A 14,284-nucleotide genomic window follows, 5' to 3' on the forward strand; every position below is an offset into this window, starting at 1 on the left:
AATCTTAGTGGTTCCAAACTTTTGGACTGTACTGTATATAGTGGAAAACACACAGCAGCATTTATTGGATCCGTTTCAATTTGCTTATCAGCCCAATAAGGGAGTAGATGATGCTATTTTAACACTGTTGCATATTGTGTATTCGCATCTTGAGGGTTCCAGAAATCAAACTTTTCTTCTGCCGTTAATAACATTTTGCCAACTGTTTTGGCTGAAAGACTATCTATAGATTTCTCTCTAGACTGATTTTGTTTGTGTGGGAACCTAAACAATTTATGAATACTGGTTCTCCACAAGGTTGTGTCCTCTCACCCCTACTGTTTATTTTGTATTGCAGGAGCACTTGTCAAGGGAGACATTTCATCAAATCTGCAGATTTTTGTATTGTTTGCTGGTTTGGAAATGCTACGGTGGGACAAAAGAGTTCGCTCAAGATTACTTGATATCCCTATGATCTCAATATGATATCCCTATAATTATATCTGATTATAAGGATCTACTGTAATGAGTTTGAGATTTTGCCTTCAGGAAAAAATGGGGAAAAATATCCTTTATACCACAGGCTGTGAAGTGTTTAAATGAAAGATAGTTGTTGGTAACACTTTACTTGAAGGGGTGTGCATAAGACTGACATGACACCTTCATAATCTTGACATGACACGTGTCATGAATATGAAGGAGGTTTTATGAATGTTTATGACAACTGTCATTAAGTGTCATTCGCTCAATTATGTCATTTTTAATGCAAAGATGACATTGTTTGAGATGTCTTTGTTACGACAACTTGACATAAACCAACACATCATAACCTGTCATATGACAACTTGACATTAGCAAAACATCATAACCTGTCATAAACATGACATAGCAGATTAATTATCAAACTTAAAAAAACTACTTAGCTTTATGGGTTAACATTACATTACATTATTTTGGTAACACTTCAGTATAGGGAACACATATATAAACGATTAACTATGACTTTTCCCTCAATAAACTCTTAATTTACTGCTTATTATAGTTAATTGTTAGGTTTAGGTATTGGGTAGGATTAAGAATCTAGAATAAGGTCATGCAGAATAAGGCATTAATATGTGCTTTATAAGTACTAATAAACAGCCAATATTTTAGCCATATGAATGCTAATAGTAATAAGCAACTAGTTAAAAGACCCTAAAATAAAGTGTTACCATTATTTTATAACACTGTCATCTTTTTTAAGAAATTTGAAATTGTCTATTATCTGACCTTCTGTTGGTGGAAACTTAAAAAAACAAAAAACAAAAACAAAAAAAACATGAAATGAGAAATATTCATGACGCTGTTATAAAATTATTTGTCAGAGTATTGTCACTTAATGACATTTTAATGACAAGTTCAATTTGTACCACTGTACTTGAGCTCAAGATACATATTCATGACACTATTATAATGGCCTCATGTCAAAACCAACCACATGACAGTTTAATGTAATGTTATCCCATAAAGCTAAATAATGTCAAGTTGTCATGACAAAGACACTGACAGGTTATGATGTGTTGGTTTATGTCAAGTTGTCATAACTCGGACATCTCAAACAATGTCATCTTTGCATTAAAAATGACATAATTGAGCGAATGACACTTAATGACAGTTGTCATAAACATTCATAAAACCTCCTTCATGTTCATGACACGTGTCATGTCAAGATTATGAAGGTGTCATGTCAGTCTTATGCACACCCCTTCAAGTAAAGTGTTACCTAGTTGTTTTGTTTGTTTGTTGTTGTTGTTAAATGTATGTTGTCTTTTGTGAAAACGCATGTTGAAACCCACTGGAACAAAATTTCCCCAAAGAGATAATAATAAAGTAATTACTACTAACTAACTAACTAACTAACTAACTAACTAAGTACTACTACATTCTAACAATAAATGCCAAAAAAAAAATATCCTGTTTCTAAATATGCACTGAGGTAAGTTTTTATGTTTGGACTTATACTGACGCTTATTCGGACATTATATTCTTCCACTCGTACCCGTGTTGTGTGTACATTGTGTTTGTTGCTATATTGTTTGATTTGCTTGTTTTGTTTCATTTTTTCAACTGATAGTCAAATGATTATTAAAAAAATGCATGTTTTATTACTATTAATATTTACACTTTGTTAAAAAAGAACAAATTTGACATTTTTTACAGGAACATTTTTTTCATGTGAGGTGCACAGTTAATCGGAAAAACCCTGAAACTGCAATATGGCTTAGAGCAATTATCAACAAAATCAGCGCTTGATATATAACAACTATTCGGTGTTTTCAACCGTATAATGTTTACTTTCGGTTACAGACATTTAAATATGTGTGTTTCATAGTGAAGCACAGCATCAGTGCTGGGGAAAGTTACTTTTAAAAGTAATGCATTACAATATTGCGATACTCCTTAATACTGAATGTTTTTGTGCAAGTGAGATGAGTAAATGTTCACAAACATCACCTCTGCACTTACAATTTCTCTCAACATGGGGACAAGAGAGCTGTGAAAAAGTAACAGATATTTTGTTGTAAATTGAAAAAGTAATGCGTTATTTTACTAGTTACTTGAAAAAGTAATCTGATCACGTAACTCAAGTTACTTGTAATGCGTTACCCGCAACACAGCACAGCACTGTGTTAACGTGCACGTGTTCAGCTCATGATCCGCCCGTGTTTTCAGCATCTCAGAGCGGCTTGATTCACAGTAAACGCTGCTCCACATGAGCTCCATCTGCTCTGAGTTTGATTCACTTTAATGTGCATTTGGGAACACAACATGCGCCAACCATCTTCACATACTTGAGAAACACTTATCAACAAAAGAGAAGCTTTAGGGATCCCTGCAGTTTTCCTTCAAAATAAAAGGTTTACAGTTGTACTGTAAAATAAGATAATTGTTAATTTTGTTAAAAAATCTTTTTTTTTTTTTTTTTTTATATTGGAATAGTATTTCTTATTTTATTTAATATTTTTATTTATTTATAACAATAATTATAATAAAAATAATATTAATAATAATTATTATAGTTATCAATATATAATCATAAAAGTTTGACAATTTGTGTAGTCCAACAAACAAACCTTGACCTTAAAAAAAAAAAAAATAAATAAATAAATAATTTTTTAATCAGAGAAATCGCAATTAGATTTCCCCCAAATTGTTCAGCCTTATTTTCATTATATATATATATATATATATATATATATATATATATATATATATATATATATACATTTATTTAATTAAAAATACAGTAAAATCAGTAATATTGTGAAATATTATTACAATTTAAAATAACTGTTTTCTATTTGAACATATTTGAAAAAGTAATTTATTCCTGTGATGCAAAGCTGAATTTTCAGCATCATTACTCCAGTCTTCAGTGTCACATGATCCTTCAGAAATCATTCTAATATGCTGATTTGATGATCAAGAAACATTTATTGTGTACAAATGTACAAAATATTTGTGTACAATATTTTTTTTCAGGATTATTTGATGAATAGAAAGTTCAAAAGAACAGTGTTTATCTGAAATCTAATCTTTTGTAACATTATAAATGTCTTTACTGCCACTTTTGATTGATTTAATGCATCCTTGCTGAAAAAAAAATAATAATTTCTTTAAATTCTTCTCAAAAAAATAAAAATAAAAATTCTTACTGACCCCAAACTTTTGAACGGTAGTGTATAATGCTACAGAAGCTTTGTATTTCAGATAAATGCTGTTCTTTTGAACTTTCTATTCATCAAGGAATCCTGAAAAAAAAAAGTACACAACTGTTTTCAACATTGACAATAATAATAAATGTTTCTTGAGCATCAAATCATCATATTAGAATGATTTCTGAAGGATCATGTGACACTGAAGACTGGAGAAATGATGCTGAAAATTCAGCTTTTCCAACACAGAAATAAATTACATTTTATATTATATTCCAATAGAAAACAGTTATTTTAAATTGTAATAATATTTCACAATATTACTGTTTTTACTGTATTTTTAACTAAATAAATGCAATCTTGGTGAGCAGACGAAACTTCTTTTAAAAAATATTAAAAATCTTACCGATCCCAAACTTTTGAACGGTAGTGTATATAATAGTAATCATTCAATTTTGGCCAAATTGGACCTTTAAATAAATACATTTTTAAATCACAATTTTTATCCAAAAAATAAAATTAAATAAAATAAATAAATAAAAATAGATTTATCTCCAATCGTTGAGCTCTATTTTCAAGTCATATCTGTAAAGTGCCTCATGTTTCCCTCTCTCCGTCTCTTCATCCCTAGCAAGATGTCTAAATATGGCTAAAAATGAATTCTAATTTAAAGGATATTCCAGTAAAACTGTGATGTTATTCTCTCACTCTCCTGAAAGAGCCTCAGCCGGTGTGAATACTGCAGTGTTGAACTCAACCTATATTTGGAGCTACTGTAAATGGTGCGAGGTGAACACAAATGTTATGCTGGGTTATGATGATGGTTTGTGCAAATGACCCGTGCTGAGGCTGGAAAGATTCTTTATGAAAGGCTACATGTGGACGGCTGGCAGAGGTCAGGAGAGAAACTGTGCTGCTGAATGGAAATCCTCTTGTCTTTTTCATACACTTGAATCGAAAGTGTTCGTTATAAAGTAATAGTAACAACCTGCTGTAAATTCGCTCTTAAAAATAATAAAACAGAACAAACACTCATAAGGCTTCAATTGCTGTATTTTCACTCATTTAAGCAGTAATTATTTGAATGAGGTGTTTAAAATGGCTGCCGGTAAAGCCAAATTTCCAAGGCAAGGAATGCTAGGTTGAAAATGCCAACCACTTCTGGCGGTTCGTTAAATTATTCCCACAAAATTACATCTAAATCAGGAAATGTTATTGCCAATTAACAGAACGTTCCGCTGCCTTTAAATGTCAAACATCACCATAGTCAGTGAATGCGAGTGACTTTTATACAAATGTTAGGTTGTTACCATACTCTATTTTTATCTATACACATAGATCTGTATCTATTTTTATGACGTGTCATGTAGTTCCAGACTTTCGATTTTGCCAGAAAGCCCAGTTTCAGTTGGCTGATGTATTTGTTCGAGCTGTTAAGCTGTGGAGCGGGAAAGAAAGTCTCCAGCGTGACATGAGTGAACTCACAGCAAACTAATGTAAACACCTCCGAGAGTAACATCAGCGTCAGGGAATCTGTGTGGTCTCCAAGAGCCGGGAGAAACGCTTCAGGTGCTCAACAGAGAAAGGGGGGCCTGAACTGATCTCACCCCGGTACTTGGTGCCAGTTTGTAACATTCTTTTATTTATAAGAATCAAATAGTTGGAGGGAAAACTGCCTGCTTGTTAAATATCAAGAGAAAGCGCCTCCCCTGTGGAGCATCTGATAATGAGACCACACACACACACACACACACACACACACACACACACAGAGAGATCCTGCTCCTGACAAACACACCGTGTCTCTGGATCCACCAGCTTTATTCAGACACACTCCAGAGTGCCAAGTGTTACGCATTATAACCAACCATACACGTTTCTGTTGAGCTTATGAATGCCACGGCCAATCAGAGGAGTTCAGAAAAATGTAAAGCTGGATCTGAATCCTAAATCCTGCTCTCTCACGGATTCTCCCATCATAAACACGTGCATATTAGTGTTCATTTTATCAGCAGTTTCTTCATTTAGTCTTAGTCCCATGTCAAATGCTCTTTTATCATATTTAGTCAACCAATCCTGTTTATTTGATTAGCCCATTTTAGCCCACCAGCAACTATAGTTGCCGCACGGTATGGTTGTCATTTTCCTTTTGTACGTTTTTTTCTAGATGTTTTCCATGTTTTATTTCTCAATGACATGCAAGAAAACATCCAAATAAAGGATTTCAAGAACAAAAAAAAGGTATTCACTTCCTTCCTGTGACATGAGGCTGTCAACTTCCTACCCCTACTTCCAGGAAGCATAGCGAAGGCAAACCCTCCCAAAGAAAAGTAATTTTCATGTTAATATTAGGAATGTTTTGTTGACATATATATATCTACGTAATCATGAGGGTCTCTAGAATCATCCAAACAAAACAAATCTCACAAGAGATCTATAGTTTTTTGTATACTTAGTCAAAAGTATGAGCAGCAACTATAGTTGCCGGTGGGCAAATGACTTGTAAGTACATATATCATGGGGAAATGGGGTATACTGTGTTTAATGGGTCAATAAATCAAGGTTATTGGTCTTGTTTAGTGCTTTTTGCTTTCATAATGTTTTATATTGTTATATATTATATATTGTTATTTGTTAACTTTTTTTAATTTATTTATTTTTTGTTTGTTTGTTATATGTGACCCTGGACTACAAAACATAAGGGTCATAAGGGTCAATTTTTTTTTAAATTAAGATCTATACATCATCTGAAAGCTGAATATATATATAGCTTTCCATTGATGTATGGTTTGTTAGGATATGACATTTGGCCGAGATACAGCTACTTGAAAATCTGGAATCTGAAGGTGCAAAAAAAAAATCGAAATATTGAGAAAATTGCCTTAAAGTTGACCAAATGAAGTCCTTAACAATGTATATCCATTCACAAAAAGAATTTTTTATATATTTATAGTAGAAATTTCCAAAATATCTTAATTGAACACGATCTTTACTTATTATCCTAATGATTTTTGGCATTAAAGAAAAAATAAATCAATAATTTTGACCCATCTGTTGATCTGCTGAAAGCAGCTAATTTGAGTTAGATGCATAAATGTTCTCCTCCTATTCAAATTTTACATTGAGGAGTGCATACAACATATTTGCCCACCGGCAACTATAGTTGCCGCACATTCAAACACGTTTTTTAAGAAAAAAAAACAAAAACCTGGGGAAAATAAATGCAGAACATGTTCAATAGGACACTATTAACAGGACTATATGCATGAAACCATTCAGAAAAATTTGGGCACAAATGGGTTAGTCAAGTTTCAGTTGGGTAATTGAACTAAATCCTGGCTTAATCTAAGCCCAGTCTGTGAAACCAGACATAAAATCTGGGAATCTGGACTAGATTTAGTCAACGAAAACGTAGTCATATTTTACTCATGGAGTATAATGGTTAAACTAATAATCAAATTATTTTGCTGGAAAGTAATCTTGATTACTCAGCATGATTGCTGTCATTTGAGAAATTTCATTTCATTTCAATACATTTCATCAGAATTATTGCTCTTTCACCTGTAAGCACAAATCAAGAGAATGTCGGATGCTTTATTTCACTCATCTAGTTTGCTGCTTTAAATAATATCATATAAATTAACACACACTCTAACATTATGTAGAGAGTAGAGATGCACCGATGCTAAATTTCTCTGCCGATACGATAGCCGATTATTCACAATGATATCAGCCGATGCTGATACCGATAGTTTGGGTTTTTTTAAGGAAAAAAAAAAATCTCTCCCAAATAAAGTTGCAAACTATACAGAGAACACTCTCATTTCGTACACTACGATATTAGAGGTTACAATTAACAACAGAGGTATTATATTCAGCTGCTGTTTATATCAGATCTAATATCAGATATTTTATATCAGATATAATGATACACTCAAATAAAAACTGAAATTTTTGTATAAAAATTAGTATCAATTCAGGTTTTCATAAGCACTAGTTGTCTTCATGGCAAATTTACACAAACATATAATTAACAGTAAATAAGCTCCTTTCTAGTTTATATATATATATATATATATATATATATATATATAGAGAGAGAGAGAGAGAGAGAGAGAGAGAGAGAGAGAGTTAAGGAACTGTGAATATTGGAAAACATAGCTGAGGTAAATGTGACATGATGTGACATAGGCTATTGTTCACATTCACAAGCTGTTTTATTGACGTCTTTCCACGGTTGAAACAAAAATAAAGTGATTGAGACATGATACATTCCAGTAAGTTGTACTATATCTTTCAACATACCTTTGATGTTCATTCATGTTTTTCGAGATATAACTTGTATTGAAGAGGAAGAAAAGACTCGTGCTCCGCGCTGCCGTCTGAACTGAGGCATTACAGTGATCTGACACGTCGCATTTAAAGGTGCTAAAGAGGATGTTTTGTTTTATACATTTTTGCAATATTACTTGAAACTGTCTTTACTAACTGATAAAAGACTATTTATTAGGTGCACTGAAAGGAATAATATTAATATACATCATCTGTGCAACGAGGTAGGGCCTTAAAAACATCAGCCAAGATTGGCCCTCTGGCTTGTCAATCACTGCCGTGACGTTCCTGGTGCGAGACAGTGTTAATTTTGACAGCAAATTTTGATTTAGTTTTAGTCATAGTCTTTTGACTAAAATGCCATTTAGTTTTAGTCATATTTTAGTCATCGGAAATTGTTTTAGTTTTAGTCGACTAAATATCATAAGATTTTAGTCGACTAAATCAACAGTAGATTGTCAACTAAAATCTAATTTAGTTAAATTGTAATGCATTAAGTAAGCATTTCTCTAACAATACACTGATATACATCTGAAATTCTCCAAACTGTTTATGTTCACTTAAGAAAACCAACTGTACTGTACTTTTCGCCATAGCAAGTTTAGTTAAAAGTTTTAGTAATTTTTGGTGTTTATGCTTTTTTAGCTTTTGCTTTTAAATGTCTATATAGTTTTTTTGTTGTTGTTGTTGTTGTTTTGCTATTATTTTTATTTTTGTTAGTGTAGTACAAGAGGTTAAGCCAAAGCTTGGAAACTAGATGAAAGAAAATAAGTTTACATTTTTATATATAGGCTATTTTTTTTTTTTTATTTTAGTTAACGTTTATTTCAAGTAATGAAGATTTTTTTATGGTTTTAGTTTAGTTAACTATAATAACCCTTATACCTGTAAAATATATTGAATAATGTGTCAAATAATGTTCTTAGTCTTTCCTTCCTGTGACAGAAGATACAGTAGTTTACTGTGAATTAAATAGAAATTAAATTAAATACAGTTTATTGTGTGAACAAAATGACAATAATGACCAGGAAAAAATAATAATTATAAACCATACTGAAATACACTGTGACTCTTATTCTGAAATGTCTGCGGTCTGCACTGTAGCAGTCTGCTTCTTTAAGTTCAGATGAGGGAGATAAAATATGCATTCTTACAACCGTCTAAAACATATTACCATATAAACATTGTGTAGTAAACACTGTCATAATTCATCAACATTAGCTTATAAGCAATCGCTTGGCATAAACGTGCGGCATTCATTAATTGCGCAGCAGTCAGATGTGCTGCTTCGTAAGCCTGTAGAGGGCACAACAGCGCCACTTTTCCCGTGGTTAGAACAGCACATTACACTTCAAATGTGCGCATCTTCCACACAGCAGACCTGACTGGATATCTTCCCAAATCGTCCCTCTCTTTAATTTTCGTCTCGTTTTTATCCATTGACGAAAATTAGAGTAGAATTTAGTTATAGTTTTAGTCTTTCAAAACGCATTTTTATTAAGTCATCGTCTCGTTTTTGTCCGTGAAAAAATGTCGTTGACGAAAATTATGACACAAATTATTCATCAACGAAATTAACACTGGTGCGAGACGTGCGCGGCTGCGCGCTCCAGTAACTTTCCACACTCCACAGGCGCTGCATGCAATGTTTTTGTCAGGAGACAGGAGTAACAACTGCAGATTATGAGTTACCTGCGGTGAGTCCGTCATAACGAATCCACTAACACGATAGAGCGAATGCCGGTGGTAAACACTCGTGTTCCAATACTCGTGCACGAGTTTTGGGAGGTGTTCCCTCGAAATGAGCTGTGAAGGAGGGGGGTTGTTCTTACGCATGCGCTCATTTAAAAAACTCAGTAACAGTCTTTGGATTCTCAGTCGACGAAAAGATCCTCTGTATCACCTTTAAGAGCGTCAAAACGCCATCTTTTGTTTGAATTTCATGATAAAATGGACAGATTTTGAAAACTGAAACTTTTATTCTTATCAGAAGTAATAAAGCACAAAGATTTTTGCAATTATTGGATGGGATGCGCTACAAATAATATTTGATGTAGGAAAAAAAACGCAGACCTGGCAACCCTGGCTTGAACTATGGGTGATTCATAGGGTCAAAAAGAGCCTGCTTTAACGTCACTATTTTTAAACTGTTAATGCATTAAAATTCATCACAAGAGTGATTTTCTTCACACAGTATGTATGACTTGCAGTCTGAACACATCTTTCCACACCCTTTAGATTGACAGGATATAATCGAGCCGGTAGTTTTTAAACAATCAGCCGATGGCCAATAGTGATAATAATAGCTTTATCGTCCGATACCGATTGTTGGCGATACATCGGTGCATCTCTAGCAGAGAGTAAATCAAAAATTTCTCTCCAAAGCTAAAGCAGTTGCACTTCCTAACAGTAATCCCCATAATTCTAAATTATGTTCATGTCAATTTTTCTATTAAAACACAAGCTTTTATTGTTACACAGAGGTTGCATTTATTCCGCAACCACATGTCAGGATGTGGGGAAGAGAGCAGAGAAAACAAGGGGCTTTTATTTAAACTCAAAACAAAACAAAAGACAAACATAAACAGGAAGAAAACACAGTCCAGAGTCTGTGCTATGATCAGATGCTTTCTGAACTGCTGTTTTCTCACCTCTCTTATTTTTGTTGTGTTTTGTTATTGAGAGGAAAGTGCGCAGCACATATTTGCATATTCATGTAAACGTCGCTCTCAGCAGCATAGACGGCGCTGGGATGGTCGCTAACATTTATCGCTGCAAAGGTGTTTCCAACGTTTTACTTCTATGTGAAGAACGAAAAAGAACTTGGTCTTGAGTATATCAGGGCACTGAATCACATTCAGTCTCTTGTGCGTCACGTGTGCGAGCAGTAAGTTGCTGCTGCAGTTCACTTAATGGCCACCGGTGTCGCTAATAACAATCGTTTCTGAATTCTGATTCTATCTTTAACCAAAAATTTTAGAGGAACCTGAGAGAATCCCTAAATACTACTGTCCAAAAGTTTAGTGAAATGTAAGATGTTTTTAAAACAAGTCTCTTCTGCTTACTAATGCTGCGTTCACACTGAACGCGTCTGGGGCGTCTGATTTACATGTTAAGTCAATGTAAATGCGCGCCTAGGTGTCCTGCAGCGCGAATCAAACGTCTAGCGCGGCGCGAATTGAGCGTTCACGCGTCTGACGCCCAAACGCCCGAGTTGAAAAATCTGAACTTTGGCGTAAATTCGCGGCGCGTTAACCAATCAGGGACTCTGCTTTGATAGTAGTAACGTGTTTATGATGTGATCAGCGGTGGAGACCAGAACAAAGATGTCGCTGTGTGTGGCCACCATGAGCTCTATGATGTGTCATTATATTTTTATCGAGACAGGAATAAAAAGGACCTTGCCTGGAAGAGAATAAGCGAAGAAATCGGACAATCTGGTTAGTTGTAAAATTTTTGCATGATTTTAGCCGTTGATACTAGCCCACCTTCTAGCTAGCAAAAGTCGGCCGGCATAACCGAGTTAAATTGCCGCTACAGGTTTCCAACTGACGAGATTATGTGTTTATTCAGAGGATCTGTGTTGAAAGAGATGAAAGCCCCTCCCATGACGCGAATTCCCGTCTGAACACACTTTGTTTAGACGCGCGAATTGAGCGAATTTTACGCGCGTCTGACTTCAAAATGTTCAAGCGTCCAACTAGTGTTGTCACGGTACCAAAATTCCAGTAGTCGGTACCGATACCATGAAAATTTTACGGTTCTCGGTACCAATTTCGGTACCACAGTAAAATCTATTGGAACTATTTTACTATTTTATATAGCCTATTTTAAAAACATTAAATATGATTTGGAGTGTGTGTGTTTGTGTGTGTATATATAGGCTACCTCAAGGAAATAAATTTTGAAATATAAAAAAAATAAATAAATAATTAAATGCTCAAACATCCATTGTGTACTGTTGAAAAAACCAGCATATGCTGGTAAGGTAGGTTTTGAAGCTGTATGCTGGTCAAATGCTGGTCCTAAGCTGGTCCTGGACCAGCATAAACCAGCTCAAACCAGCATACCAGCTTCAAAACCTACCTTACCAGCATATGCTGGTTTTTTCAACAGAGGTAACAGACGTGCGTGTTTATTTTAGCTATTCCGTCAGAGAAACAACACACTAGCCTGTAAAACTATGAAATAAATATCGGTAAATAATGGTAACCTAAATAATAAGAAAGTTAAATATTATTTCAAAAAGCATTCGTTTTTTATTTCCACACAAAGACACGTCATATAGCCAAAGTCCCGTCATTACTTTGATATAGCCGCTTTGCGATTTGAGAGGGATGTGGGACACGAGCAGGAAAGAGACCTTTTCTCTTTAATAATATCTTGGTTATCTCCTGATGTTACAAACAACTGACACTTGTTGTAAAAGGTCTGAAGAGCGAGTTTTATCCTCCGCAGGGGCAAGACATTCAGGCTGTTTGATTTAGCGCTGCCAGAGAAAACGAAAGTAAAAATCACCGGCGTGTGTGAAACGCGCTATACAAATAAACTTGACGCGCCTTATAAAGTCTAATAACAAGCACAAACTCTGTTAAATAGAAACTGACGTGCAAGCAAAAAGGTTTCTGTCCTACGGTGTTTTTTCTACTTTACCACAGTAAATAATGCGAATAGCCTATAATAGGCCTAAATGCGAACGAAAGACGGTATAATCCCCTGCGTGAGTGAAGATTTGGGAAAAGAAACAGAGATTCCATGTTCAGTGGAATAACTAATGGAATATTGTTAAATTCTCTGCTAATCAGGTGACCAGATTGCGATTCGGAAAACAGAATACGAAGCTTAAACGTATGGACTCACGCACCTCTCTTATTCGGCATTAACCAAAATGTTTCCATGGCTGCGATGTCACATTTAATTGCTAACCTATTATTTCTTCTGTAAACAAAGCTTTGTGCTTCACTCGTGTCATATTCAAGTAAATACTAGCACAGCCCTATCAGTGGGTACCGAATATACCCGGATTCTCGGTACTACCGGTACTACAGAAATGCTGGTATCGTCACATTTTCAAAATTTCAGTACCGACTTGGTACCGAAGTACCGGTACTTTTGACAACATTACGTCCAACTAGACGCGTCTGGGGCATCAAGTTCGGTGTGAACGCAGCATAAGACTGCATTATTTGATCAAATATACAGTAAAAATAATAATGTTGTGAAATATTAGTACATTTCAAAATAACTGTTTTCTATGTGAATATATAGTAAAGTGTAATTTATTCCTGTGATCAAAGCTGAATTTTCAGCATCATTACTCCAGTCTTCAGTGTCACATGATCCCTCAGAAATCATTCTAATATGATGATTTGCTGCTCAAGAAACATTTATGATTATTATCAATGTTGAAAACAGTTGTGCTGCTTCATATTTTTGTGGAAATCATGATACATTTTATTTTTCAGGATTTTTTTTGATGAATAGAAAGTTCAAAAGAACAGCATTTATTTAAAATAGAGTATTTTGTAACATTATATATTTCTTTACTGTCACTTTTGATCAATTTAATGCACCCTTGCCAATTTTTTTTTTTTTTTCCTACAGACCCCAAACTAAAATAGACATATCAATTTACAGCACAGACACTCCAAATGAAGTTCGACACGGAGCTTGTGTCAATCATAACTCACATGTTGTGTGAGGAGGCTGATGTGACTGGACGTGCTGTACTGGCGAGCCGCCTGCTTCTCCACTAGTTTGCGCAGAGCAGATACGATGGCCTGCTGGTTGGACTGAGCCTGGGCCGACAGCGAGTCCTTCTCTTTCAGCACGCCAGCAGAACCAGGCCTGGACTTACTCAGACTGGACTTCTGACTCACTGTGGAACAGACTGTAAATCAAACCAACAAACATAAAGCTGATTTGGAAAACAGGACTGCTTCAGAATAATAATTAACAATCTTTAACAAATTACCGTGTCCTGCAGAGCACGGGCGTGACGATCTCTGGCTGGAAACCTGCACGGCTTTAGGCATGAAGGTGTTTGCACAGGCAGGATGGATCTGTCGAGGCGTTTCTTGGGCGATCGTTGGTCCAGTAGACTGGTTGCGTGCAGAGGCCCACGTGGCGCACGGAGACGGCGGCGTGATGGTGGAGGAGGTGTTGGCCAGTGGATGCGGTGGCGGCTGGACGTAAGGTGGCGGTTCTGGTGCTGGCGGTGGGAGGCAGTGCTGTAAGACAATCTGTTCACAGTCTAAAGCTGGAGCGAACGTCGTTTT

General features: G+C 35.2%; 1 protein-coding gene across 1 annotated transcript in view; it reads right to left on the reverse strand.

The window, feature by feature from the left end:
- ttll5 (tubulin tyrosine ligase-like family, member 5) overlaps positions 1 to 14,284 on the reverse strand; it is a 140,511-nt gene that overhangs the window by 51,336 nt on the left and 74,891 nt on the right. The window contains 2 exon segments of the mRNA XM_048190347.1: positions 13,697 to 13,884; positions 13,981 to 14,284. Of these exon segments, the coding sequence (XP_048046304.1) occupies positions 13,697 to 13,884; positions 13,981 to 14,284 (492 nt within the window).

This window comes from Megalobrama amblycephala, linkage group LG5 (genome assembly GCF_018812025.1).
Source record: "Megalobrama amblycephala isolate DHTTF-2021 linkage group LG5, ASM1881202v1, whole genome shotgun sequence".
Classification (NCBI taxonomy): domain Eukaryota; kingdom Metazoa; phylum Chordata; class Actinopteri; order Cypriniformes; family Xenocyprididae; genus Megalobrama; species Megalobrama amblycephala.